This window comes from Podarcis bocagei (assembly GCF_964188305.1).
Source record: "Podarcis bocagei genome assembly, chromosome: 7".
Lineage (NCBI taxonomy): Eukaryota > Metazoa > Chordata > Lepidosauria > Squamata > Lacertidae > Podarcis > Podarcis bocagei.
In genome coordinates this window covers 10,215,330-10,241,837 of record NC_138132.1, presented here as the reverse complement: position 1 = coordinate 10,241,837, position 26,508 = coordinate 10,215,330, and the positions used below count along the sequence as shown (strand labels likewise).

At 48.3% G+C, this 26,508-nt stretch overlaps 1 protein-coding gene across 2 annotated transcripts in view; it reads right to left on the bottom strand.

The window, feature by feature from the left end:
* Positions 1 to 19,556: 19,556 nt before the first annotated feature.
* LOC308590597 (galectin-9-like) overlaps positions 19,557 to 26,508 on the bottom strand; it is a 32,872-nt gene continuing 25,920 nt past the window's right edge. Inside the window, exons 3-5 of one of the 2 annotated variants that reach the window (XM_081200791.1) lie at positions 24,304 to 24,499; positions 20,733 to 20,841; positions 19,557 to 19,696 (exon numbers count right to left, since the gene is read on the bottom strand). In XM_081200791.1, the coding sequence (XP_081056917.1) occupies positions 20,734 to 20,841; positions 24,304 to 24,499 (304 nt within the window). In that variant the 3' untranslated portion in view covers positions 19,557 to 19,696; position 20,733. Of the gene's footprint in view, positions 19,697 to 20,731; positions 20,842 to 24,303; positions 24,500 to 26,508 lie in introns of those variants that run through there. The other variant, XM_081200792.1, reaches the window with a different exon arrangement.

Genomic DNA, 26,508 nt, shown 5'->3' with positions numbered 1-26,508 from the left:
TCTTGTATGCCCATTCTCCACATATCCACCACAACCATCGTGTCTGAGGTCTTTGGTACGTGGAGTACAGAAGGCGAAATAGCAAAAGAGGTAGAGAGTTCACAGTGCAGTATGTTAGATTGCCTTTTTCTGTCACAGTTATGTTCCATACCACTTTCCATGCATGAATAAAAGGAGGTGCACAGGGCAAGGCATCCCGAGTTCGATAGGTAGTATCGTGTGCCCAGGTATTCTTAATATTATCCCAAGTATAGTGACAATGAGAAGAGCCTATCATGGTAGAATCAGCTGCATCTGATGATCTATGTACACAGAATTCCCCTTGTACAGGTATAACTCGTAATGGTTTAGTTGAGTTCCATCCGGGGAAATTCTGTACTTCTGTTTGGTGTGGTATTTCGCTTACCATACCAATGGCATCTAATGGTATCGGTAATAAGGGCATACCTCCCTCTGAATCATCTGGCCCGAGAGAGCAAACAAGGCAATTGGTCCTATTTGCAACATTGGCTACCATTTCAGCTAAACCTACCCACATATTGTGGTCATGGTGGAATCCATATTTAGTCAATTTGGCCAGATTCAAGGACCCTTCCCCTTCCCAAGGGATCAGGATTAATAGAATCATGTTGATGTCTAGCATATGCATTCCTTCCACAAAAGATTACCTTATTGTGATAGCAAATAAATATTAGTCCCAATATAATTCCCCCAGTGACAGGAATGGGGAACCACCAAGACCAAAACATATATCCCGAGGATCCCCAATGAGCAATATCTGATAATTGTTCCACAAGGAGGTGGGCAGTCAATTAATTGTGGGGCAGTCAATTAATTGTATAAGAGAATCTGTCCTTTCACAATCGCTGGTTCAGATGCTCCTCAAGCTTCAGGCGTGCGCAGGTCAGCCAGCTTCCAGGTTGTGGCTGCAGCAGGCCGGTCGTCAAATGTTGCCCGTGACCTAGCCCGTTCCCGGTAGGGCTAGATACAGGGGTTTTTGGAGAGAGTCAGTTTAAGAGGATTAGAGGGGTCACCTTTGCACGTCCAACTGCCTTCGGACTTCTTCAAACGGGAGTGATGAATCCAGGGGGTCACCTCAGCTACCTTCACCGCTGTTGGAGTAGAGAGCAAGACGGTGTAAGGTCCACGCCACTTAGGTGCAAGTGGATCACGTTTCCACTCTTTCACCCATACGCTATCGCCAGCCTGGAACTGATGAATCGGCTCGGCAATGCTGCACGGCGTGCGCTCGAGGGCCCACCTGTTAAGAGAAACAAAAACACGGGAGAGAGATTGCACTTGTCCCTGTGTCACATGGTCTCCTATTTGTTTAAGATCAGCTGAAATATCCTGAACAAAGGAGGGTGGTCTCCCATACAGGAGCTCAAAAGGTGACAACTTAAGTCTTTTTGTGGGTGCACACCGAACACGAAACAGTGTTATGGGTAACACATCTACCCATCCCAATCCCGTTTCCTGGGTTAATTTTGCCAATTGGGTTTTCAGAGTCCGATTCATTCTTTCAGTTTTCCCTGAACTCTGAGGCCTATAGGCTGCATGCAGTCTCCATTTCACTTGTAGGACTCGACATACTTCTTGTACTACTTGATCAATGAACGCTGGCCCATTGTCACTTCCAATGCATCTAGGTAATCCAAACCTCGGGATCAATTCAGTGAGGAGTCTCTTAGTTACCTCTCGTGCCTTTTCAGTTCGGGTGGGAAAAGCTTCAACCCATCCGGTAAGAGTATCTACAAACACAAGGAGATACTTGAATCCCTTAGAAGGGACCAGCTCTGTGAAGTCCACAATTAGGCTTTCCATGGGGACATATCCCACATGTTGGATTCCAGGAGGTTGTACCGGTCCCTGCCTGGGATTGTTTTTAGCACAAAGAACACATTTCTGTGAAATGCAAGTTGCTAATTGTGATAGGTTAATAATATACAACTTCCGACTGAGACTCTCTCTGGTTGCAGTACCGCCAAGGTGAGTAGATTCATGATAATTTCTTACAATTGTGCCTGCTAGATGATGAGGTACATAAATCCTATTGTCTGGCAGGATCATCCAACCGTCCTTCACAACTGCTCCTTCCTGTTCAGCCCACTTCCTCTCTTCTGGGGTATAGTGAGGTTTAACTTCTTCTGGAACTACCTCTGGTATGAGGGCTGCTATAAATCCTCCCACAGGCTTTTGGGCTGCCTCTCGAGCTGCTTTGTCAGCAGCATGATTTCCTCTGGTTATTGGATCCCTTCCTCGTCCATGACCTTTGCAGTGCATTACAGCAATCTGTTCTGGAGCCCATACTGCTTCTAACAGGATTTCTACTTCAGGTCCATATTTCAAGGCTTTCCCGTGGGCTCCTATTAGACCTCTTTCTTTCCATAGAGCACCATGTGCATGCAGGGTTAAGAAGGCATATTTAGAATCAGTATAGATGTTTGCCTTACATCCGGCTGCCAATTGCAGAGCTCTAGTTAAACCTATAAGTTCAGCTTTTTGTGCCGAGGTGCCAGCAGGCAAAGCTTCAGCTTCCACAACTTCCTCATTGGTGACCACAGCATATCCTGCTCGTCTGGCACCTTCATGCAGGTAACTGCTACCATCAGTATAATATACAACATCTGGATTTTTCAATGGTTCATCTTTCAGATCAGGTCTACTGGAATAAACTTCATCCATTATTTGGAGACAATCATGTGATTCTTCATCATCTACCTCTGGTAGGGGCAGCAAAGTCGCTGGATTGAGCATATTCACTACTCGTAGATGAATCCTGGGATTTTCACACAATAGGCCTTGGTACCTAGCCATCCTTGGGTTCGTTAGCCAATAACTACCCTTATATTCCATGAGTGTCAGAACAGCATGAGGTACATTCACATACATCGTCTGGCCGAAGGTAAATTTATCAGCTTCTTTGACAAGGCTGGCAGTGGCCGCTACTGCCCTTAGGCATGGAGGCCATCCTTTTGCTACTGAGTCCAATTGTTTTGACAAATAAGCTACTGGACGGTTCCAACTTCCTAATCTCTGGGTCAGGACTGCCGCTGCAATCCCATTCTGTTCATGTACATACAGCTGAAAGGGTTTTTCCGAATTAGGCAGTCCAAGGGCTGGGGCCTCCATAAGTCGTTGTTTGATAACTAAAAAGGCTTGTTGCTGCTCAGGTCCCCATACGAATGGGTCCTTTTCTGCACCTCGAGTGCTTTCATGTAAGGGTTTGGCCAGACTGCTGAAATCAGGTATCCATAGTCTACAAAACCCTGCTGTTCCCAGGAATCCTCTGAGTTGTTTCCTTGTGGTAGGTTCCTTGATAAGGCAAATAGCTTCTTTCCTCTCTGGCCTCAATGCTCGTTGTTGGTGTGAGATGTCAAAGCCCAAATATTTGACCTTTTCTAAACATAACTGTCAGAGCTGCTTGAAGATCCTAGCTCACAGAGGATCACGCTAGCCAGCGATCGTTAAGTAAAAGTCTTTATTGAATTACAGTTTCCATTCTCACGCTGCTGCGCGCAAACTCTACGTCTAGTAGCTAGATCGGCGAAGCTCCGTCTGAGTCTCCGCCCCGTGTGCACCAACTTAATATCCTAGCCTTGCTCCACCTTTTCCGCCTGACTGTCCTCCTCTGGGTCCCTCTACCCCCCGGGGCTTCTTCCTTCCGGGATTCTTCTGACGCTGACCCGGACCCTCCTGCCTCCTTGCGCCGGGCTTTAGGACCTGGTTCCCTTTCGGGGCTGCTTACTGCGCCGCCTTCCTCTGCATTTGAACTTGGCGCGCGCGCCCAACCTTCCACTTTCCTCTTAACCGTTTCTTCGCTCCCCGATGGAGGCGTGGCCACTCCTGACTCATGCCCTCCCTCCTGTGGTGAGCTGCCAGCGCTTCCCCCCTGGCTCCCTTTCTCTTCCCTGCTTCCTGGCGGTGACGCTGGTCCCGATTTCCAGCTGCTTCCCCCTGAGTCCCCTCTGGCTCTATCTTCCTGGGGTGCCCCCCTAGACTCCCCCCTTGCCCTGGCCACTGGTGCTCCTTTCTGTGAATCCTCTGATTCACTGGAAAGACTGGGAGATCTCGGGTCGTCGTCATCACTCATCTTTTCTTCTGCCTCCTCCCCTTCGCTCTCTGTCTCCTCCCTTGCCCGTGCCTCTGCTCCTAAACCCCTGACATCCATCCCCCCCTCGAAGCCCCCCATTCCCCCCTCCCCTCCTTCCGGTGCTGGAGCTGGGGGCTGCTGTTGCAAAGGGACGAACGTCGGATATCGGTCGCTTCCCGTGGCGGGCCTCCATCTGAACTCTTCCGGGACTTCCTCCCTGCTCTCGTCGACGACGGTCACCTCCGCTTCCATCTCTGTGCCGCCGTGCTCGAAACCAGGGTCGTCCCCGAAAATGTCCATGTCCGTCTCTCCCTCACTTCCTCCTGGCGGCGTTGCTCGTCCTGAGCAGTCCAGCCACTTTCTGCGGAACTGCTCCTCTGGCCTATCGTCCCACCAATACGAGGGTTCTGAGACAGATCCCGAGGGTGACCCCTCCGGGGAACGGACGTCTCGCGTTGGTTCCTCGTCCGAGTCGAACCCCCGGAAAGTGCTGGCCGAAAGCGTGGGTGTGAAAAGCCAGTCGTCGAAAAAGTCTGCTGGCATAGGTCTATGTGGGAAGAGGGCATGAAACTCGTCTTTGAGCAGAGGTTCGTCTAAGGCGTATCCCGGCACCCAGCTGTTCGCACTGGCCGGGGTGCCCTCCTTGGCGAGAAAGTATTCTACCCCCTCTTCCCCCCATCTGGAGTCCAAAATCTCCGTGACTTCGTTGATGCGTTCCTTCTGTGCCGCTCCCGCGTGTCCTGTTCTGTCTCTGGCCGGACTCGGCGCCGTTCCGGGTTCCTGGAACCTGTGCGGTGCCTTGTAGGGAGTGAGCACCGATCTGTGGAATACCGGATGCATTCTGGAACCCTCCGGAAGTGCCAGTCTGAAAGCTACCGGGTTGACCTGCTCTTCGACTTGGTAGGGCCCCAGTTGTTTATGCCCTAGTTTCTTCTTGGCCAACGACCTGGCCGGCACTGCGTGGGCCGCTAACCAAACCCAGTCTCCCACGTGGAGCTCTTCTCCAACCCTTCTGTGCTTGTCGGCTTGTACCTTGTATGCGTGCTTGGCCAGCTCCAGGTGGCGCCTCAGCTGATCGTGGACTTCCTGCAGCTCCGACGCGAACGCATCTGCTGTCTGCGGCTCCCCCTCCCCCATTCTTTCCAGTCCCGGGAAGGTTCTGGGGTGCCTCCCGTTGTTGGCGAAGAACGGCGTGACCCCCGTGGATACGTGCTTTGTGTTGTTGTAGGCGAACTCTGCAAGCGGCAGGTAATCCACCCACGTCGCAGGCTGTTGATTTGCATAACATCTCAGGTACTGCTGCATGATGGCATTGACCCGCTCCGCTTGCCCGTTGGTCTGCGGGTGTCTCGCCGACGCCAGGTTGATCTTGACGTTCAGGAAGCCCATCAGCTTCTGCCAGAAGTTCGAGATGAACTGCCGCCCGCGGTCGGACAGAATAGACCGTGGCAGACCGTGAACCTTGAACACGTGGTCTATGAACAGTTTGGCGGTTTGCTCCGCCGTGGCCACCTTAGCACACGGAATGAAATGCGCCATCTTGGAAAACAGGTCCACCACCACCAGCACTGCCGTCTTGCCCCTTGAGCTGGGCAGATCCGTGACAAAGTCCAGGGCCACCCTTTCCCAAGGTTCTACCGGAGTTTGCAGCGGCTCCAACAGTCCGGCCGGCGGTTTGTACACTGGTTTGGCCCTCTGGCAGGTGTCACACCTCGCCACGTAGTCTGCGACCTCCCCTCTCATTCCAGGCCACCAGAAATCCCTGGCTACCAATTCCACCGTCTTCTCCTTGCCAAAGTGCCCGGCCGTGGGCGCGTCGTGCAGCTGCTGCAGCACCTTGGCTCGAAGTTCGTCTCCCGGCACGTAGATGGCCCCTTTACGGATGAGCAATCCATCTCTTAGCTGGAAACCGTCGGCCGCTGCCTTGCCCCTTTGCACCTCTGCCATCTTTGCTTGTGCGAAGGAGTCCCCCTGCAACGCTCGCCGTACCGCCTCTAGGTCCACGGTCGCCGCGGCGCACGCCCACACTGTCGGTGCGAAGATGTGCATGGCGGCCGCTGGTGTTGCGTCCTCCAGATACTGTGGCTTACGGGAGAGAGCGTCTGCCATGATGTTGGTGTCCCCCGGGACATACTCTATTCGGAAGTCGAAGTTCGCAAAGAACTCAGCCCAACGTATCTGCCTCTGGTTCAGGAACTGTGCCGTGCGCCAGTGCTCTAGATTCTTGTGGTCCGTGCAAACCTGCACCGTGTGCTTGGCGCCGATCAGAAAGTGCCTCCACGCCTTGAACGCTGCATGAATTGCCAGCAACTCCCTGTCCCATATGGTGTAGTTCTGCTCGGACTTGCTGAGCTTCCTGGAGTAAAACGCTCCCGGTCGCCACACCCCCTGCGGGTCTTTCTGCAGCAGGACCGCCCCCACGGCTCTGTCCGAAGCGTCTGTCTCCACCCTCATCGGCTTGCTGGGGTTGACATGAAGCAGCTGCTCTTCCGACGCGAAGAGACGCTTGAGTGCCTGAAAGGACTGCTCCGCCTGCTCTGTCCAAATGAACTTCTTTTTCTTGGAGCTAAGCGTGTCAGTGATGGCCGCCGTCTGCATCGCGAAGCCCTTGATAAACTTGCGATAGAAGTTCGCAAAGCCGACAAACCGTTGGACCTCCTTCCGGTTGCGCGGGCTCTTCCAATCCAACACCGCTCGAACCTTGGCGCTGTCCATGGCGAGCCCCTTGTCAGACAGCTTGTAGCCCAGAAAATCCACCTCCGTCACGTCAAATTGGCACTTCTCCAGCTTGGCGTAGAGCCTATGTTGCTTTAGCCTGCTCAGCACTTCCTTGACGTGCTTGTCATGCTCCTGCTGCGACTCCGAAAAGATCAGGATGTCATCTAAGAAACAGACGCACGTCTTGTAGAGCAGTCCCGCCAACACGTGATGCATAAATGCTTGAAAAACGTGGGAGCCATTTTGCAATCCAAAAGGCATAACTCTATATTCGTAGGTCCCCAGGGGCGTGAACATGGCTGTCTTCCACTCATCACCCTCCCGCATGCGAATGAGGTTGTACGCCCCCCGCAGGTCCAACTTGGTGAACACTCTGCCCTTCCGTACCTTCGCGAGGAGGTCGTCAATTCGGGGCATGGGGAAGTCCGACGGCCTAGTCACACTGTTCAAAATCCTGTAATCCACTACGAGTCTCTTTTGGGGCGTGTCCCGCTTCTTAACAAAGAATACGGGACTGCCCCCCACTGCCTTGGACTCCCGGATGAAGCCGCGCTGCAAATTATGATCAATGAACTCCTTGAGTTCTTGCAGTTCGTCCTCTGACATGGAATACAGTTTCCCTTTAGGCAGCGCCGCCCCCGGCAGCAGGTCAATTTTGCAGTCATATGGTCTGTGAGGGGGTAGCCTGTCTGCCTCCTTCTCGCAGAAAACTTCCAAAAATTCAGCGTACTTGTGGGGAATCGCTTGCAGCGTGCCTAGCAGCAGCTGTGACTCCTCTTCCTCTCCTTCCTGCCTGGGCACTATGCAGTGTTCAGCACAAAAGGAAGAGCCGAAGGTCAGCTGCCTCTGGTACCAAGCCATCGTTGGGCTGTGCTTGTCCAGCCAACTCATGCCCAATACAACGGGCGTGTCAGATAGTTGAGTGACGTTGAAGCTGATGATTTCTCTGTGATTCCCAAGTCGCATCACCATTGGTGGCGTCTGCTTCACCACTTGCCCCCCGAGCAGCTCCCTGCCATCCACCGTGACAACCTGCAGGGGCAGTGTGGCCGGCAGCAACTGCACCGCGTGCCTGTCGACAAAGTCCTGTCCTATAAAGTCCGCATTGCTGCCGGAGTCGATGGTGATTGGCACGTCTATGGTGATTCCATTGGGCAGCTGGAGAGATGCTGTGAGCCTCACTACTGGTTTGGGCGGGAGGGGGTTCACGGGCTGTAAAATCTCTGGGGACTGCGTCACTAACACGTCTGGCTGGGCCCCAGTGCCTCTTCCTCCAGCCAGACTGCGTCGTTTCCCTGCTGTGGTCCTGCTTGCTGCGTTGCTGCAGTCACCATTGCCGAGGCTGCAGTGAGCTTGTGGGGCCTCTGGGGACACTCTTTTGCCATATGCCCTGGTTCCTCACAGACGTAACACTTCCTGTTCCCTCTAGGAGGCTTCGCTTTCACTGCTGCCGGTGCTAGGGCTCTGGTTGCTGACTGAGCCCTTGCACCTCCAACCTCCATAGGTTCGGCTCCTCCTCCTGGCGGAGGCGTGGATTGCGCCCGCGCTGCTTCTCTGGGAAGGAAGGAGGGGCCCCCGGCTGGTTCGCGCCCTCCACGCCCTTCTTCCCTGCTCCACGGACGTCCTTCCAGCCTCACCCCCACTGCCAGTGCCCTCTGAACGACCTCCTGGGTGGTTCGGGGTCTCTCCCCCCTCGCGATCTCATCTTTAATCGAGTTGTGCAGCCCCTCCCAAAAGAGGTCTCTTACCGGAGCCGAATCTCTGTCCCATTCCAGGGCACTGACCAAGGCGAAAAAGCGGGCATGATACTGCCTGACGCTGGCCCTCCCTTGTCTCAGCCCATGCACCTCCTTCCGTGCAAGATCCACGTCAATACTTGATAAAAAGCACCCATCCATCGCTTTAATAAAGGCATCCGCATTCTGGAGCGCCGGATCCTTATCTCTCCATAAATTGCGTAGCCATGCTTTCGCATCCCCATGCAGATGGGACATGATGAACCCCACTCTCTCTTGTTCATCTCTAAAGTCTTTATGCAGCAGTTGCAGTGCGCACAGTACGTCGGCTCTAAAGTTGGGATACTGTTGCAGGTTCCCATCGAAGTGAGAGACTAGCCCGCCTGTCCGTCTCGCCAACCCAATTCCCTCCTGCCGGGGTGTCTGCTTTGTCAGCACGTCTAACCTGACCTGGAGATCCCTGCAGGCGGCAGCTGCCTCCTCCTCTCTCTTCCTGGATGCGAGAACCTCGGCGTTCAGTTGTGCCACTGCTTTTCTGAGGTCCTCTATCTGCTGCTCAGCCGTCATGTCGTCTGCCGTTCGTGAGCTCGCTAGTAGGCACCTGTTTCTCTCCCCTCCTCGAGGCTGTAGATGCCCACAATGATGAGACGGAGCTTACTGTCAGAGCTGCTTGAAGATCCTAGCTCACAGAGGATCACGCTAGCCAGCGATCGTTAAGTAAAAGTCTTTATTGAATTACAGTTTCCATTCTCACGCTGCTGCGCGCAAACTCTACGTCTAGTAGCTAGATCGGCGAAGCTCCGTCTGAGTCTCCGCCCCGTGTGCACCAACTTAATATCCTAGCCTTGCTCCACCTTTTCCGCCTGACTGTCCTCCTCTGGGTCCCTCTACCCCCCGGGGCTTCTTCCTTCCGGGATTCTTCTGACGCTGACCCGGACCCTCCTGCCTCCTTGCGCCGGGCTTTAGGACCTGGTTCCCTTTCGGGGCTGCTTACTGCGCCGCCTTCCTCTGCATTTGAACTTGGCGCGCGCGCCCAACCTTCCACTTTCCTCTTAACCGTTTCTTCGCTCCCCGATGGAGGCGTGGCCACTCCTGACTCATGCCCTCCCTCCTGTGGTGAGCTGCCAGCGCTTCCCCCCTGGCTCCCTTTCTCTTCCCTGCTTCCTGGCGGTGACGCTGGTCCCGATTTCCAGCTGCTTCCCCCTGAGTCCCCTCTGGCTCTATCTTCCTGGGGTGCCCCCCTAGACTCCCCCCTTGCCCTGGCCACTGGTGCTCCTTTCTGTGAATCCTCTGATTCACTGGAAAGACTGGGAGATCTCGGGTCGTCGTCATCACTCATCTTTTCTTCTGCCTCCTCCCCTTCGCTCTCTGTCTCCTCCCTTGCCCGTGCCTCTGCTCCTAAACCCCTGACAATAACTGTGCCTTTTTCTGGGAAACTCGGTAGCCAGCTTCCCAGAGCAAGTGGAGCAGTTCCTCTGTACCTTCTTTACAGGTATCAAAATCCTTTGCTGCTAGTATAAGGTCATCTACATATTGCAGAACCACCTTTTCTCCAGGTATTGAGGGGTAACTTGTTAGATCCTTCGCCAAGGCAGTGCCAAATAAAGTTGGGGAATTTTTGAATCCCTGGGGCAATCTCGTCCAGGTTAGCTGGCCTTTTGTTCCTGTCAAAGGGTCTTCCCACTGGAAGGCAAATATAGGTTGGCTCTGTGGTGCCAGCCGGCAACAGAAGAATGCATCTTTCAAGTCCAATACAGTAAAAAATGTTGCTTCTGGTGGGATCAAACTCAGCAGGGTGTATGGGTTTGGTACATTTGGGTGCAAGGTCTCGATAGCCTGGTTTACGAGCCTCAAGTCCTGCACTGGCCTGTATTCATCTGTCCCAGGTTTTCGAACAGGCAAAAGGGGTGTGTTCCATTCTGATTGGCAGGGCTTAAGCAGACCATATTTTAATAGGCGGTCCAAATGTTTCTGGATGCCCTCTGCTGCTCGCCGGGGTAAAGGATATTGCTTTACAGATACAGGGGTAGCCATAGGTTTTAAGGTTACTACAATTGGAGCTATATTCTTGGCCATTCCTGGTGGGCTATTTTCGGCCCATACTCCTGGTGGCACCTGTAGAGTTCGGAGGAGCTTGTTTAACTCTGTATCCAATGTGGGTTGGACTTGCAGGGCTGACATTAGGCGCCATGATTGTTCCTTAGGTACTGAGAGGGAAATTATTCCTGCTGCCTTTGATGGCAATTTCATTTCTGGACCTCGAGGAGTGAAGGTGATTTGGGCCTGCAATTTGGACAGCATATCTCTACCTAAGAGAGGTATTGGACACTCAGGTATATACAAAAACTGATGGGTTAAACGATGTCCCCCAATCTGGCATTCCAAAGGTTGGAGGAAAGACCTCTTAGCTGACTGACCAGTGGCACTTTTAATGACTACACTTTTGGATGCCTTTTTCTGCAATAGTTCTGGGAGTACTGAGTATTCAGCCCCAGTATCAATCATAAAGTCTATTAAATGGCTTCCTAATTGGATCGTGACCGTGGGCTCCTGGAAGCCTAACTTTATGGAGTCCGGTCTTTCCTAGTCTTGGGTAAAATCCTCCTCTGCCAGTCCAATGACATTGTCCCTACTCCGTCCTTGTCCAGGTCTCTGATATCTTCCATCTCGGATCATTCCCCGTCCCCGTCCCTGGTTTCTTGGGCCGGAGCCTGGGCCTGGGCCTGGGCGTACTTCTTCCAACCTCAGGGGTTCAGGACACTCCCGCTTCCAATGACCCTCCTTCTTGCAATTTGCACATTGATTCCTTCCCAGTGGTGGATTCCTTCCCCGCCCTCTTCCTCCATTTAAGGGGCGGTAGTCTTGCTTCACTGCTGTGGCTAGCATTACCATCTTTTCCTTCTGCCACTTCTTCTTCTCTTGTTTCTCAGCCTCATCCCTATTCCGATAAACTCGGCGTGCAATGGCCATAATTTGGCTCATCAGCATCCCTTCCCATCCTTCGGATTTCTGAATTTTCTTACGAATGTCAGAAGCGCACTGGGCCACAAATGTAGCAGTAATCATTCTGCTGTTTTCAGGGGCTTCAGGGTCAAAAGGAGTCCATATACGATAGGCTTCTTGCAGCCTCTCTAAAAAGTCTCCTGGACTCTCATTTGGTTTCTGTTCTACTTCTGAGACTTTAGACATATTAGTGGGCTTCTGGCATGCCCTGCGGATACCTTGCACAAGCGTCTGGCGGTAGGTGGTAAGTCTGGCCAGGTGAATTACATTGTTTGGATCCCAATTAGGATCTTCCAAGGGAAAGTTGTCTTGGAGATGACGGTCAATATTATAAATATTTCCCACTCTGGCCTGCTCACGCAAATATATCTGTGCCTTTTCAATTATGTCTCTCCTTTCCTCAGTGGTAAACAGAGTATTCAGGAGCTGGCGGCAATCTGTCCAAGTAGGACTATGAGTATTTATTATTGAAGTCACCAAGTCCATCATAGCCTGAGGTTTTTCTGCAAAAGATGGGGTGTGTGTTTTCCAATTCATCAGATCCGTAGTTGTGAATGGAATGTACTGGAGGGTCGAAGTTCGAGGTGGCCGTGGTCCGGGTTGCCCGTTAACCAGCACAGGCTCCTCAAGTGCATCAAATACTCTTCTGAGAGGGGCTACTACGTGATCTTTCTCGCCTTGCTCTAGGGGCCTCAAATCATAGGGGATGGTATTTGTCCCAAGGCGTTCTTTTAGCAGCTTTATACGCCTGGCTGTATTGCTTGCTGACCGATTAAGGTCTCCCTGTAACTTCTGTAATAATTCTCTAGGACTTGGATGTACAGGGGTTTGGGGTAGGCAATCAGTTGTTTCACTAAAAGAGACTGTAGATGGAGTTCTACTGGGACTCACAGATGGAATAACCACTTCTGCTTGGGCTTTATTATAGGCCTCCAATGCCTCCTGAAGATATTTATCATAATCTATCAAGGAATCAAGTTCTGTGACTCCAGCCCCATTATTCATTCCACTTTCTTGCCTTGGGGTTACAACTGGTGGAGTGTTTGGATTTGGCTCCCTTCGATGTGGAGCATAAGGTGGAGGTGGAAGCAGCTCTTCCTCTGGTCCCTCAAAAATGGGTTTGAGTTTATTTGGCAAGATTCCTTTCCTAGCTTCGGCTTTTACAGCCAATAATTTGCATCGTTGGACTTTGCATTCCCTTATCCATGGAGGATTTTTATTTAATGTGCTCAGCCAGGAATCTATATATGAAAATTGTTCTGGGCACCCTCCAATTTCTTTGGCGATGTTAGACCAAAGTTTGCTTACTAAATTTATATCAAAGGTTCCTTGAGATGGCCATTCAGTATTTTGCTTTGGCCACTCTAATTCACATAACGTTCTCAGGCGCTCTGGCGTCATTTTGACTCCATACGCCCCTGAGAAGGCTTTCTTAAAATTATTTAACATACATTCAAGAGGTGTATTTTCCCCTTTTGAACCCCCAACTCCCATTGTATGGCCCTGTGAAGTATCCACTCAGTCACTCACACACACGCTTCGTGGGTTTCCTTGCCCAGATGGAGTCGCCTCACTGGGAACCGAAGTACTACCCACTCCACACTCAGGTCAGCTACAGATTGCTCTGTACTTTCTCACACATACAATGCGTTAGATACTTCACCACACACTACCTCCCATTCTTCCCTTTCCCCCCACCAGATCACCATCTGATGTATCCAACCACCTAGCGTACTCAGTTCCCACTTACTGAGACGCAGAAGTTTGATCAAGACTTCTCTTCCTCCCAGTTAATTGGAGGGCCAAAAATCCCTTTGTGCACTTACCCCTGGTTGGTTCCGTTTCCCCCCCGGTCCGTCGCCGCCAGTGAGCAGGGTATCAGACAGACGAGACTTCTGCGTTCCCCCTGGAAAAATTTACCAGTGCGCGCTTGGGTAAGCAGTTTAAAGATCCTCTCTCTTGTACCCTGCTCAGTAGAGCGAAGGGGCTGCGTTCCAGCAGACCACTTATCCGAGTCACAGGAGCACCATAAAATGTAGCACCCTGCTTGTGGTTAACGCTTAGCTGGAATGAAATATTCAACGCAGCAATAGAGAAATTAAAATAATTATTTATTTGTCAGACAAATAAATGAGAGGCACAGTGGTATATGGTTACCAAGCTCTGGCCTGGCTCCTGCCATTATGGCCAGCCCTTATATTCCCTTAATCCAGCCCCCTTTGCTCCTCCTTTGGCTGCCTCTGTCCAATCAGCCTGGTTGGATTTCCTATTGGCTGATTGCTATATCCAATCCTAAAAGATACACCCACATCCTCCTGTCCTTATAAGGAACACAAAGAGCTATATATTGTTACATCTATAAATGACAAATAAGTAGTAATATATCTTACATGTGTCTCAACAAGGAATCTTAATTACCAGCTCACCTCTTGCCCTCCCTGCCCTATTGCCTTTTAAAACAAATGGTTAATCTTAAATTTTTATCTTAAACATATGTCAAGGATCTTGAGTTTCACATCAACATTGAAAGATATCCTTCATTTGAAGGTTTCTCTGACAGCTAATATATCTGGACAGCATTTGATGGCGTCTTCTTGTCTGGCAAGAGGCTGAGCTCAATGGCCCCTGTAGTCTATTCCAACTCTAGGACTCTATGATTCTATGAAATAAGAATCTAACATCTAAATTTGTTACTTTCTAAATCCTTTGCATAGTTACATTTAAGCCAATATATTTAAGCTAATATATTTCATACATTATCATAGGTAACCTTTTAAAAGGAATAAGGCCTTTTTAAAGTAGAGAGAGAAAGAAAAAAAAGAACTCAGTTTAAAACAGTTTCAGAAGAAGGCTCTTCAGTTTACATCTCCCCCCCCTTCAGCAAGCTGCTTTTCCCATTATCTGTTTAAGGAAGAAACAGCTTTAAAAAGACTTCCCAGCTAGATGCTTTTCCCCATTCGCCTCTGGCTTTAGAAAATACAGCTCAAGGTTTAAAAGAGGCCCATGGTATCATTTTACTATTTGCCCATTCCTAATTATATTTATCTCTGCCTTTGTTATCTTCTATAACATGTAGGGTCAGTGTTCTTACTCAGTCTGTAATTTCAGCTTTTACGACTTTGAGAATTGCTTTCTGCTATCAATCAAAAGAGGCCCCTTGTCTAAGAGAAAGAAAGCACTGTTTTCTTAAGCAGCTAGCCTTCTTGCCTGGCATGAAACATTTGAAAATCTAAGCCCTCTTTAATATACAAGTCCTGATCAAACATTAATAAAATGCAGGCTTATGCCTGATGCCTCAACAGGGAGAATATTCTTGTGGAAGGGAGGGGTGGGCCAGTCTGCCCATTTTGGTTTCTCTCGATTTTTCATTTTCCCAATCTTAAGTATAGGTAAAGGTAAAGGGGACCCCTGACCATTAGGTCCAGTCGTGGCCGACTCTGGGGTTGCGGCATTCATCTCGCTTTACTGGCCGAGGGAGCCGGCGTACAGCTTCTGGGTCATGTGGCCAGCATGACTAAGCCGCTTCTGGCGAACCAGAGCAGTGCACGGAAACGCCGTTTACCTTCCCGCCGGAGCGGTACCTATTTATCTACTTGCACTTTGATGGGCTTTCAAACTGCTAAGTTGGCAGGAGCAGGGACCGAGCAACGGGAGCTCACCCCGTCGCAGGGATTCAAACCGCCGACCTTCTGATCGGCAAGTCCTAGGATCTGTGGTTTAAACCCACAGCGCCACCTGCGTCCCTCTAATCTTAAGTATAGCTCTCCACATTTCCACATCAGTTGCTGTTTCTTTCCTGTGAAGCCCTATGAAAACTAATCAGCATTTTGGTGCGAATTTATTGTAATATACCTTATAACACATTCGTATGCAGTCATGCCTAATACAGTTGTACCTTGGTTGTCGAACGGAATCCGTTTGACTTCCAAAAATGTTCGACAACCAAGATGCGGCTTCCAATTGGCTGCAGGAGCTTCCTGCACTAAAACGGAAGCTGAGTCGGACGTTTGGGTTCCAAAGAACGTTTCCAAACCGGAACACTCACTTCTGGATTTGCGGCGTTCACGAGCCAAAACGTTTGATTTGCAAGGCGTTCAGAATCCAAGGTATGACTGTACACATATTTTTGAAAATTGATTTCCCCTAATACAACACATTTCTATATATTATTTTGATTTGTGTCTTTTTATTTCCGCATTACCCCCGTATTCTTGTGCATATTATTTTGCTGCATTGCAAAATTCAGAGAAGTAGGTTCCAGTTCATATTGTTATGGGAAGTGTGAATTAGGTGTGTTCGTCTTTAAATGCAAACTGAATCAAATTTCTCCACAATCCCTAGCGAAGGGGCCAAAAGCCGGCGCAGGAGGACAAGGAGGACTATGGACCGCTCTACCTCCTCTCTTCAAGCCTTGAACCCTTGAGGGGAGGAGGCAAGAGATGGAGAAGTTAGTGACAGATCATCTGCAACATGGATCTTAAACATCTTAAACATTGGGATTGGGAATACAAATTATCAGGCAATGATAAATTGACCACCATAAGGAGGAATTAGCCCAGGTGCAGGGAATCTTTTTCAGTCCGGGGGTGTGAGTCCCTTCTGGGCAATTTTCTGGGGGTGAGCACATGGTGGTCAGCACCAGAGGCAAAAGCGCACAGAGCAGCAAATGTGAATTTTACCTTCACACAGCACACAAGAACATAAGGTAAGCCTACTGAATCAGGCTATCTAGTCCAGCATCCTGTCTTCACATTGGCCAAGCAGGTTCCTGGGAGAAACCTGAGGGATGCGAAACACATAGTAATCAAGTACAACATTCCTATGGGATTGATTCCTATGGGTTAAACCACAGAGCCTAGGGCTTGCTAATCAGAAGGTCAGTGGTTTGAATGCCTGTGAAGGGGTGAGCTCCCGTTGCTCGGTCCCTGCTCCTGCCAACCTAGCAGTTCAAAAGCACGTCAAAGTGCAAGTAGATAAATAGGTACCACTCTGGCGGGAAGGTAAATGGCATTTCCGTGCGCTGCTCTGGTTCGCCAGAAGCGGCTTAGTCATGCTGGCCACATGACTCGGAAGCTGTACTCTGGCTCCCTCAGCCAATAAAGTGAGATGAACGCCGCAACCCCAGAGTTGGCCACGACTGGACCCAATGGTCAAGGGTCCCTTTACCTTTACCTTTACAACACTCCTAGAATGGACATGCTAGTGGATGCTTTGTACCAGCCAGGAGTCTAACTTCCTGTTTCCTCCTGGCTGTGTGTGAGGCCTAATCTGGGGAAGAGGAGTACACCATCTTCTTTAGCTTCTCTCTCTTCTCCATTTTGTTTTTCTACATGTTAGCAGAAGTGACTGCCTGTCATCAGTCACTTGGAACTATTATGGGATAGTTCCACATGTACTTTTGTAACCTAAGTCTGCCTTCAGGTATCCAACTGTGAACTGAATGATTGTGAGTAAACTAGTTTTATATTGACTTTAATAAGATTGCCTCTTTTTAAGAGGGACGAGACGGGATCTTACCAGGAATCTTATATTGAGACGAGCCTGCAACAAGCTAACCACTGTGCATTTAAAGGGGAATGCTTAAACTCTGCTAAGCCATAGAACTTGCTAACACAAGTTAGGAGGGATATCATTAAACAATATATCCTCTCCTGCCTCCCTGAACATTCCCACAAAGCCAGCAAACAGGAGTCAGGACTCAACATAAGGGCATTCTCCCTTACGGTGCAGTGGCGTCGCAACGGGGGGGCTGTGCGCTGGGTGCCATGTCTGGGGGGGTGACAAGGCACCCCACGGGGCCTTGTGGCAGCACGAGCAGCCACCGTGCTGCCACAGCCGCATGTGGAGGATCCTCTGTTCACGGCTGCAGCCGTGAGCAGAGGATCCTGGCGCCGGCAGGAAACCGCGATGCCGCACATGCGCTGTACATAACAACACCGCACATGTGCTGTACATAACGGTTTGCTGCGAGCGGCGCCGCTCAAGTTGCGAGCAGAAGATCCCGGCACCATTCGTACAGCGCTGGAGTGGTGCCGGCGGCAAACCGCTATGTACAGCGCATGTGTGGCACCTCTAAGTACAGCACATGCTGCACATGCACCGTACATATCGGGTTGCCACCCCGGGTGTCACAACGCCTTTGTTCACCCCTGTTCCTGTGACTTCCAGCAATTCAAAAGCATCACTGCAACTGTGGAGATGGAGCATAGCCATGTCATGGCTATAAGCCATTGATTGCATACCCTCCAACATTCCTCATATGGAAATAGGGACATCACTCACTCCTCACCCCAACTGACCCTCCTCGAACCCCCATTGCCGTGCCCCCTCCCCCACAGAGCATTTCCTATCCGACGAAGGGTGAGTGCCACCCCCCACTTCACCAGCACACCCCCACCCTCCACCACCCACAGAAAACCCATCAATCCTGGTTTCATTTTATTCTTTGGTAGATTGACAACAAGAAAAACACACTCCGATAAATAAATTTGAGAAAGGGGCAAGATTAGATGTTGACGTACAAAGCATTTTTAAATTAAAAAAATTCAAGACTTCTTTGTTCTCCGCTCCCCCTTTCTTCCCACCCAGGGCAGCCCTGCCCACTGCCTGCCCCTCAGAGCCAATGCCTCATGTGGGGCTGGGTCTTGGCAGTGGCAGAGAAAGGCTGGGAAGGGATGAGGAGGTGTGGAGCTCCCTGCCCACAGAGCTGCTTCTGACACATTGCCCCTGGCAAATGCTGGACACACAACACTTGAAGTTGTCCCAGAAACTCCAGCGGGTGCAGAATGCTGCAGCGAGGCTCCTCACGGGGTCCCTGCCATGGGAGCATATTCACCCAGTGCTTTACCAGTTGCACTGGCTCCTGGTGGAGTACAGGGTCAGATTTAATGTGCTGCTTTTGACCTTTAAAGCCCTTCACAGCCTAGGACCCTCGTACCTACGGGACCGCCTCTCCCGGTATGCCCCACGGAGAGCCTCAAGGTCCATAAATAGCAACACCCTTGTGGTCCCGGGCCCTAAGGAAGTTAGATTAGCCTCAACCAGAGCCAGGGCCTTTTCAACACTGGCCCCGGCCTGGTGGAACGCTCTGCCTCATGAGACCAGGGCCCTGCAGGATCTGATTTCTTTCTGCAGACAGAGTTGTTCTGCCTGGCCTTTGGCTTGAAGCCAATTTGATTCCCTCCCCCTCTTTCTTTCTTTTTCTTTTCCTTTCTCCTCCTGCTATGAGGCTACATTTTAATATTTTAATGTTTCAATATTTTAATGTTGTATTTCAATTTTGTTTTTAAGTTGTAAACATTCAACTTGTTTTTATTATTGCTTGTTAGCCGCCCTGAGCCCGGCCTTGGCTGGGGAGGGCGGGGTATAAAAATAATAATAATAATAATAATAATTGTTATTATTATTGTTATTGTTATTATTAACACTTTGCCCTGGCTTTTGAGACTTGAGGTGTTTATTTTTTGGACCCCACCTTATTTCTGTGACTGCAAGTTTTTTTGAAACAGTTTTAAACATTGTGTTTTAATGTTGTAATGCACCCCTGGACCTTAGAGTGAAGGATGGGTAGCTCATAATAACAATGGGTTCAGATTTCTCTGTGGATTGCTGTTTCCATGTGCACATTCGTGTTCCCTCATTCATACATAGGCACTTTCAATTTTATGCCTCCAAAATCTATGTCAATGTTTCCCATTCCCACTAGTGGCCGGTGTGCTTGGTGAAATATATTTGCATTGTCTGTTGCTGTCCCCTCCCCTAAATCGGCACTTTTCCGTCCACCATAACTTCTAGAAACCTCAGATCCATTATGGGCATGCCTGCAAGTATTTGTTGATTTTATTTTTTTAAGGAGAGGACCGATCTGTTGCAAAAGGTATTTTCTTGGAGCAATAATGGTTTCTCTCTTCCTAATGTTCACAGACTCTTCAGAAACCATATGCAAGAGGCCATGAAAGCTCAGGCTCGTTTTTATATACTAGTCAACAATATTTCTTCCACAAATATTAAGTTGCATTCTCTTTTATTTTATTGTAAGTAGACAAGGTATAGCAATTTATAATCCTTTTAAAAAATAAATTTGTTTTCTGTTCTGTGTCGTCTTTCTGAGCATTGTCTTCTCTTTTCCCCTCTTTTTGTTTTGTTCCTGTAAAAAAAGAAAAGAAAACACAACCACACACAATTTTAAAAAATGCAAATGAGTTACCGACACCACAGGTATTCCCCATTCATCACAGTCCTACAAAGTGGTCCAGAATGATACTCTGACTGATTGCATCAGCCACCACCAAGAGATCCAGGAGATTCATCAGGGTCTCATCCTCCTTTGTCTTCCAGGGAAGATCATCCACTGGAGCAAGGAGAACCAACGTTGTGTAGATTGCCATACATCCAGAATTTCCTGGACATACTCAGTATTCAGCCCTCATAAACAGCGTCTGGGCGGAAATCGCTTAAATGTCCAGGAAAATCTGGCCATATGGCAGCCATGTTGGTAGTGTGTCCGGATTTCCACTTTTTGAAATATGGCAACCCTATTGTTGTACCCTCTACACGTTTTGAACTACAACTCCCAACAGCCCCAGCAAGCCTGGCCAATGTAGAGAATTATGGGAGTTGTAGTCCAAAACATCTGGAAGGCATTACATTGGCTACCCCTGCCCTACAGAAGGCAGAGCAGTTTAAGATTTCAAAACTAGGATAGACATCACAACGGAACAGATCCAAATAACCTGCCTTCATCCAAGCGTACGTAGCAGTCACGTTGTCCTGATTTGGCCAGGGTCAAATGATTTGACACTGGTCAGTAGTATCAGTAGGACTAAGGTGTTCCTTTAAGAGAGGTCTGACTGACTACTGCAGACTTTCCTCCTCCAACAAACCTTTTAAGTTGAGTTCACACCCAGTCTGCATCTGTACTGGAATTATTTTCAATGTGTTTTTATTGCTTTATCACTTGTTGCTCTGCAAATCTGTCTCCTTTGGGAGGAAGGGTGGGAGATATCAATGTAATAAATAAATAAACTTGCCCAACAACAGCTCCTTTAAGATTAGATTGCCTCATTTCAAAGGACTTCTCTTTAATTGACCAACGGCTGTTTTCCTTACCGTAAGCAAGAGAAACCACGTTGACAAGTTTTAAACGGGGAAGGATTAAGAAGCTTTAAAAACCTGCAACTCACCCTAAGAGACCCTCTGCAAGTTGACATCCCCTTTGATCTCCAGAGCCCGGGCGCTAAAAAAGGGAATGCGGTGGACGTATTTCAGGAAGTCTTTACTATTGACAGTTACCTAGGGAAAGAATAGAACAAGAAAGTGACAGCACAGGCAGATTTAGGGCAGCATGACCGGTACCTCCGCATAGGGTGCCGAGCAATTGTCATCTAAGACATGTGCCCTCTCTGAGGGATGTGTGGAGGGTGGTGACATGAGAATGAGCCTTTTCGGTGATGGCTCCCTGCTTGTGGAATGCTCTCCCTAGGGAGGCCGGCCTGACAGCATCATTATACAGTGGTACCTCGGTTTAAGAACAGCCCTGTTTACAAACTATTCGGTATACGAACTCCGCAAAACCGGAAGTAGTGTCCCGGTTAGCAAACTTTACCTCGATCTAAGAACAGAAGCTGAATGGTGGAAGGGCACCTGCGGCGGGAGGTCTCATTAGGGAAAGAAAGGCTTTGGTTGAAGAATGGACTTCCGGGACGGATTAAGTTTGTAACTGAGGTACCACTGTATACAGTAGTACCTCAGGTTATGTACTTAATTCGTTCTAGAGGTCTGTTCTTGACCTGAAACTGTTCTTAACCTGAAGCACCACTTTAGCTAATGGGGCCTCCTGCTGCCGCTGCTGCACGATTTCTGTTCTCATCCTGAAGCAAAGTTCTTAACCTGAGGTAATATTTCTGGATTAGCAGAGTCTGTAACCTGAAGCATATGTAACCTGAAGCGTATGTAACCCGAGGTACCACTGTATCTTTATGCAACAACATTTTTTTCCACGCAGGATTTTGCGTGTAAATTTGGACGGTTTCAGAGATTTGTTGTCTCTTTTTAGTGGGTGAGATGTGTTAATCCTGCGGAAAAGCTACTAATCAGTAGAAATAATAATAACTATCATAATAATGACTACCACTAGGAGTCAGTAAAGTTGTTTTGATACAGGAGAGAGAAGTCTCATCGCCTAGCTCCCATTAGCAGCCTCACCATGATTTTTTCAGCTAGCTGCTGCCTCTAAACCAGTGTTTTTCAACCACTGTTCCGCGGCACACTAGTGTGCCGCGAGATGTTGCCTGGTGTGCTGTGGGAAAAATTGAAAAATTCAAAAGATTTAAAAATAAAGTATTTTATAATTTTTCACATTTCTGTTTACTTACTATTTCATAATAAAGTAATTATAAAATACTTTCTTTGTGTTTATTTGATTCCTATTCAAGAGACTTTATATATAGTCAATACAGGCACAGAGTTAATTTTTTAAACATTTTCTAATGGTGGTGTGCCGCGTGATTTTTTTTCATGAAACAAGTGTGCCTTTGCCCAAAAAAGGTTGAAAAACACTGCTCTAAACTGTCTTCAAAGGCAGCCACACGTGGCCAGATTCTCTCTGTCCAAGAGAAACCATAGTTAGGAAGCCAGTCTCAGAAATGCTTCATGCCTCAGGGGCTATTTGCACCTCCAGTGACAAAGATGAGTTCACTAGTAAGATGAATTAATACTTTGAAACATTCTTTAGATAGGAGAGGGAAACGTGCCTTATCTAATATATTAACATCAGGGGCTGTGTGTTTTCCGAAAACAAGGAGTAAAGCTCAGAGCATGTTTGCATTTGCTCATCCTTGAGAGTATTTGCGGATGCAAAAGAATAGAGGGAAAAGCAAACTCAGAAGCTTTATGCTCATCTATGTTCTTGAGAGTCCCATGGACTGCAAGAAGATCAAGCCTATCCAATCTGAAGGAAATCAGCCCTGAGTGCTCACTGGAAGGACATGTCCTGAAGCTGAGGCTCCAATACTTTGGACACCTCATTGGAAAAACTTTTAAGAATTCACATTAGGTAGTCAAAAAACAGTAATTTAAACAAAATGTTTATAAAAAAAGAAGATAATTACTTAACGTTTAGCTTCCATTGCACATTATATCCACTGAAGTCAAAAGAAAAAGTATAATGTTCTAGATATGCCCTTTGAGAAATTTGGTTTTGGCAACTGCAAAACAACATCCTTGAAATCAGCGCTTGCCTTATCTTCTACAATGGGGAAGACAAACATACAAGATCCTGTTTTCCCCCCTGAGATATGACACTTGATAATCGGTCATATAATATTTAGAAATAATTTTGACCATGTAGTAAACAACAGTTTTTTTCTTTTCGAATTTCATGAGTAGGAAAACAGTTTTGAGATTTCATGCAAACTTGTATATTGGGGCACCATTGTACACTAGTGGGGCACTTTTATATGTATCAATGAGCCCCATGTCTTAGTGTATTAAAGTGCCCCAACAGTCATTTTCAGAAAACTAACAATTATTAATAAAACCACTGAACTTATTTAAAAATCATGTTTAATCCTGATTACTGAGTGGGATAATTTACCTTTGGTATTTTTAAATCTTAACTAAACGACGTAAAACAACATTGGAACACTTTTACATTTCACATAATTTTTTAGTTGGCCTCACTAAAAACACACCTACTCTCGTCAAACACCAACGGCGAACTGGCAAGCGGCGCAGTCGCAACTGCCGTACTCACACATGTATAGTGATGTCACGACACAAATAACGTTTCTCGATATGGAAATATTATTGGTGTATCAATGTGCCCCTTGCATCAATGTGCCCCGCCTCCCCCTACACTATTCTGGCCACAGCGGTCACGTAAAGAAATAGATTAAGTGCTCTTTTTTTGTATATCATCATCTGTTATAGCCAATAGAAAGGCTTCGGGGTTTTTAGGGAACATAAATTTAAAGATCCTTTTAAGTTCCACATACACCATGTCCCGATAACCTTTACCAAATGACCACCACATAGGTCATTCTCATCAAGGTGTTCACATCTCTAAAGGGGATGATGAAAAGACATACCCCTGCAATTTCTTCTGAATGTCTAAACGCAGGGCTTTTTTTTCAGCCAGAACTCATCAGAACTCAGTTCCAGCATCTCTCAAGAGGGCGCCATTGCCATTCTAAGAGAAAGAGGGAGGCGTTCATGGTGAGTTCTGGCACCTCTTTTTCTAGAAAAATAGCACTGCCTAAACATAAAGCCGGGACACGGGTGGCGCTGTGGGTTAAACCACAGAGCCTAGGACTTGCCGATCAGAAGGACGGCAGTTCGAATCCCCGCGACAGGGTGAGCTCCCATTGCTCAGTCCCTGCTCCTGCCAACCTAGCAGTTCGAAAGCACATCAAGGTGCAAGTAGATAAATAGGTACCACTCCAGCGGGAAGGTAAACGGCGTTTCCGTGCGCAGCTCTGGTTCACCAGAAGCGGCTTAGTCATGCTGGCCACGTGACCCGGAAGCTGTATGCCGGCTGCCTCGGCCAATAAAGTGAGATGAGCGCCGCCACCGCAGAGTCGGTCACGACTGGACCTAATGGTCAGGAGCCACTTTACCACTTTACTTTACTAAACATAAAGCCATCTTGCCTGTTACAGAAAAAGTAAAGCCATCATGAGCCACGAGAATTAAAAGCCCACAGGCCATGAGAAGACTGTTTGATGAAGAATAGATATGCCCCACCGGCAGCCTCACCCTGTAGCAGTCGCTCATGACATCGATGATCATCATAAAAGTGGCCCCTGCCTCGAAAGGAATGGGCCAATGCTCCTCTTTTCCCCAACCTCCGTTTTGCTTCGTATTGCAGACCACCTCGTTTTCGTTCATCCGCGGGTTGAAGTGGAAGACGATGTCGCCATTCTCGCCCAACAGATTAACAGTGAACGCGAACCTGAAATGTGATATTGACACTGATGCTGCGCAGGAGGAGATGGTACTGAAGGGAAAGGTGGGGTGAGGCGGGTTGATAGTGGAGGGGTAGTGGGAGAAAGGGGTAGTTTGAGGCTGAATTAAGAAAGGATGTCCTGAAACTCACCTTAGAACGATAGAATCAAAGTTGGAAGGGACCCTGAGGATCATCTAGTCCAACCCCTTGAAATGCAGGAATATGCAAATGTCCCATATGGGGATCAAATCAGCTACCTTGGCATTATCAGCGCCATGCTCTAACCAACTCAGCTATCCAGACTTTGGGATAGGATGGGCCATTGTTGTTGTTGTTGCTGTTTAGTCGTTTAGTCGTGTCCGACTCTTCGTGACCCCCTGGACCAGAGCACGCCAGGCACTCCTGTCTTCCACTGCCTCCCGCAGTTTGGTCAAACTCATGCTGGTAGCTTCGAGAACACTGTCCAGCCATCTCGTCCTCTGTTGTCCCCTTCTCCTTGTGCCCTCCATCTTTCCCAACATCAGGGTCTTTTCCAGGGAGTCTTCTCTTCTCATGAGGTGGCCAAAGTATTGGAGCCTCAGCTTCAATACAAAAACCACATAGGGCAGCTGCTGAAACTATATTTAAAAAGCCAAGCAGTGGATTGTGGCAGCACCTAGCAGAAAGAGTTGTTGTTAGGCAACAAAATTGTTTTAAAATGGTTTAAAGAAGATCCAATACTGGAGGCAGAATAATTAATCATAACGAAAAAGCTTAAATATCTCCTATGGTTTAAAGAAAACTATTGGGAACTTAAATTTGAAATTCTTCCTTAGTAAAAGAACCTAGTATGAAATTAAAAACAGATCTGTCGTCTTTAACTTCCCCATTTTACAATGAATTTCTAAATCTGGAATAAATGGTAGTTAAATATTTCAAGCAATGGGAAAATACTGGTTTAGAAAGCATAAAGATGTTGTGGGGTCGTCATTCTGACTATTGAGGAGGTTGTGGGTACTATGAAAGGAAGGAGACCTCCACTCTTCCAGTATTTCAAATTAGAGGTGTGATCTCCTCTCTGATACAAAAACATGGGGAAGTCAGGAAAGAGAACAATTGTGAAACTCTATTGTCTCTTAGTTGGATAAAGATGTAACTTCAAGACTGAATTTCAGTTTTAAGACTGGTTAAACTTGGATCAGAATCAAATAGAGAAATTATATGTGCAAGATTTGGATCAAAGAATAACCAGGAAACAATGGAACTGCATTTGGAATAACTTCTAATATAATTTCAGCAGACCTAAAAGAGAATCAATGGTCCATCCAGTGAGTGCCGGATTTACGTACAGTGGTACCTTGGGTTAAGAACTTAATTCGTTCTGGAGGTCCGTTCTTAACCTGAAACTGTTCTTAACCTGAGTTACCACTTTAACTAATGGGGCCTCCTGCTGCCACCGCTGCACGATTTCCTGTTCTCATCCTGAAGCAAAGTTCTTAACCCGAGGTACGATTTCTGGGTTAGCGGAGTCTGTAGCCTGAAGCGTCTGTAACCCGAGGTACCACTGTATTAGGTCCATAAACTACCATATAGCATACAGTCATACCTCTTGTTACGTTCGGTTCAGGTTACGTCTTTTCAGGTTGCATCCCGCGGCGCCCCGGAGGTACCAGAAAGGGTTCCTTTTGGGTTTGCCGCTCGCGCAAGCGCAGACGCTCAAAATGATGTCGCGCGCATGCACAGAAGCAACAAATTGCAACCCACGCATGTGCAGACACAGGTTGCGTTCTGCTCATGTTGCGAACGGGGCTCCGGAACGGATCCCGTTTGCAACCAGAGGTACCACTGTATATTCAACACAAAAAACAGCGACAATTTGTTGTTGACAAAGGACAGCTGGACATATAAAGGGCCCCGTTAGCAGTAGCTTAGAGCCTCATCAGACCTAAATCTGGCCCTGCATCTAGCCCAGCATCCTGTTTTCACTGTGGATGAAGAGTTGCCTGCATGGGAAACCAGCACGCACAAGAGCCCTC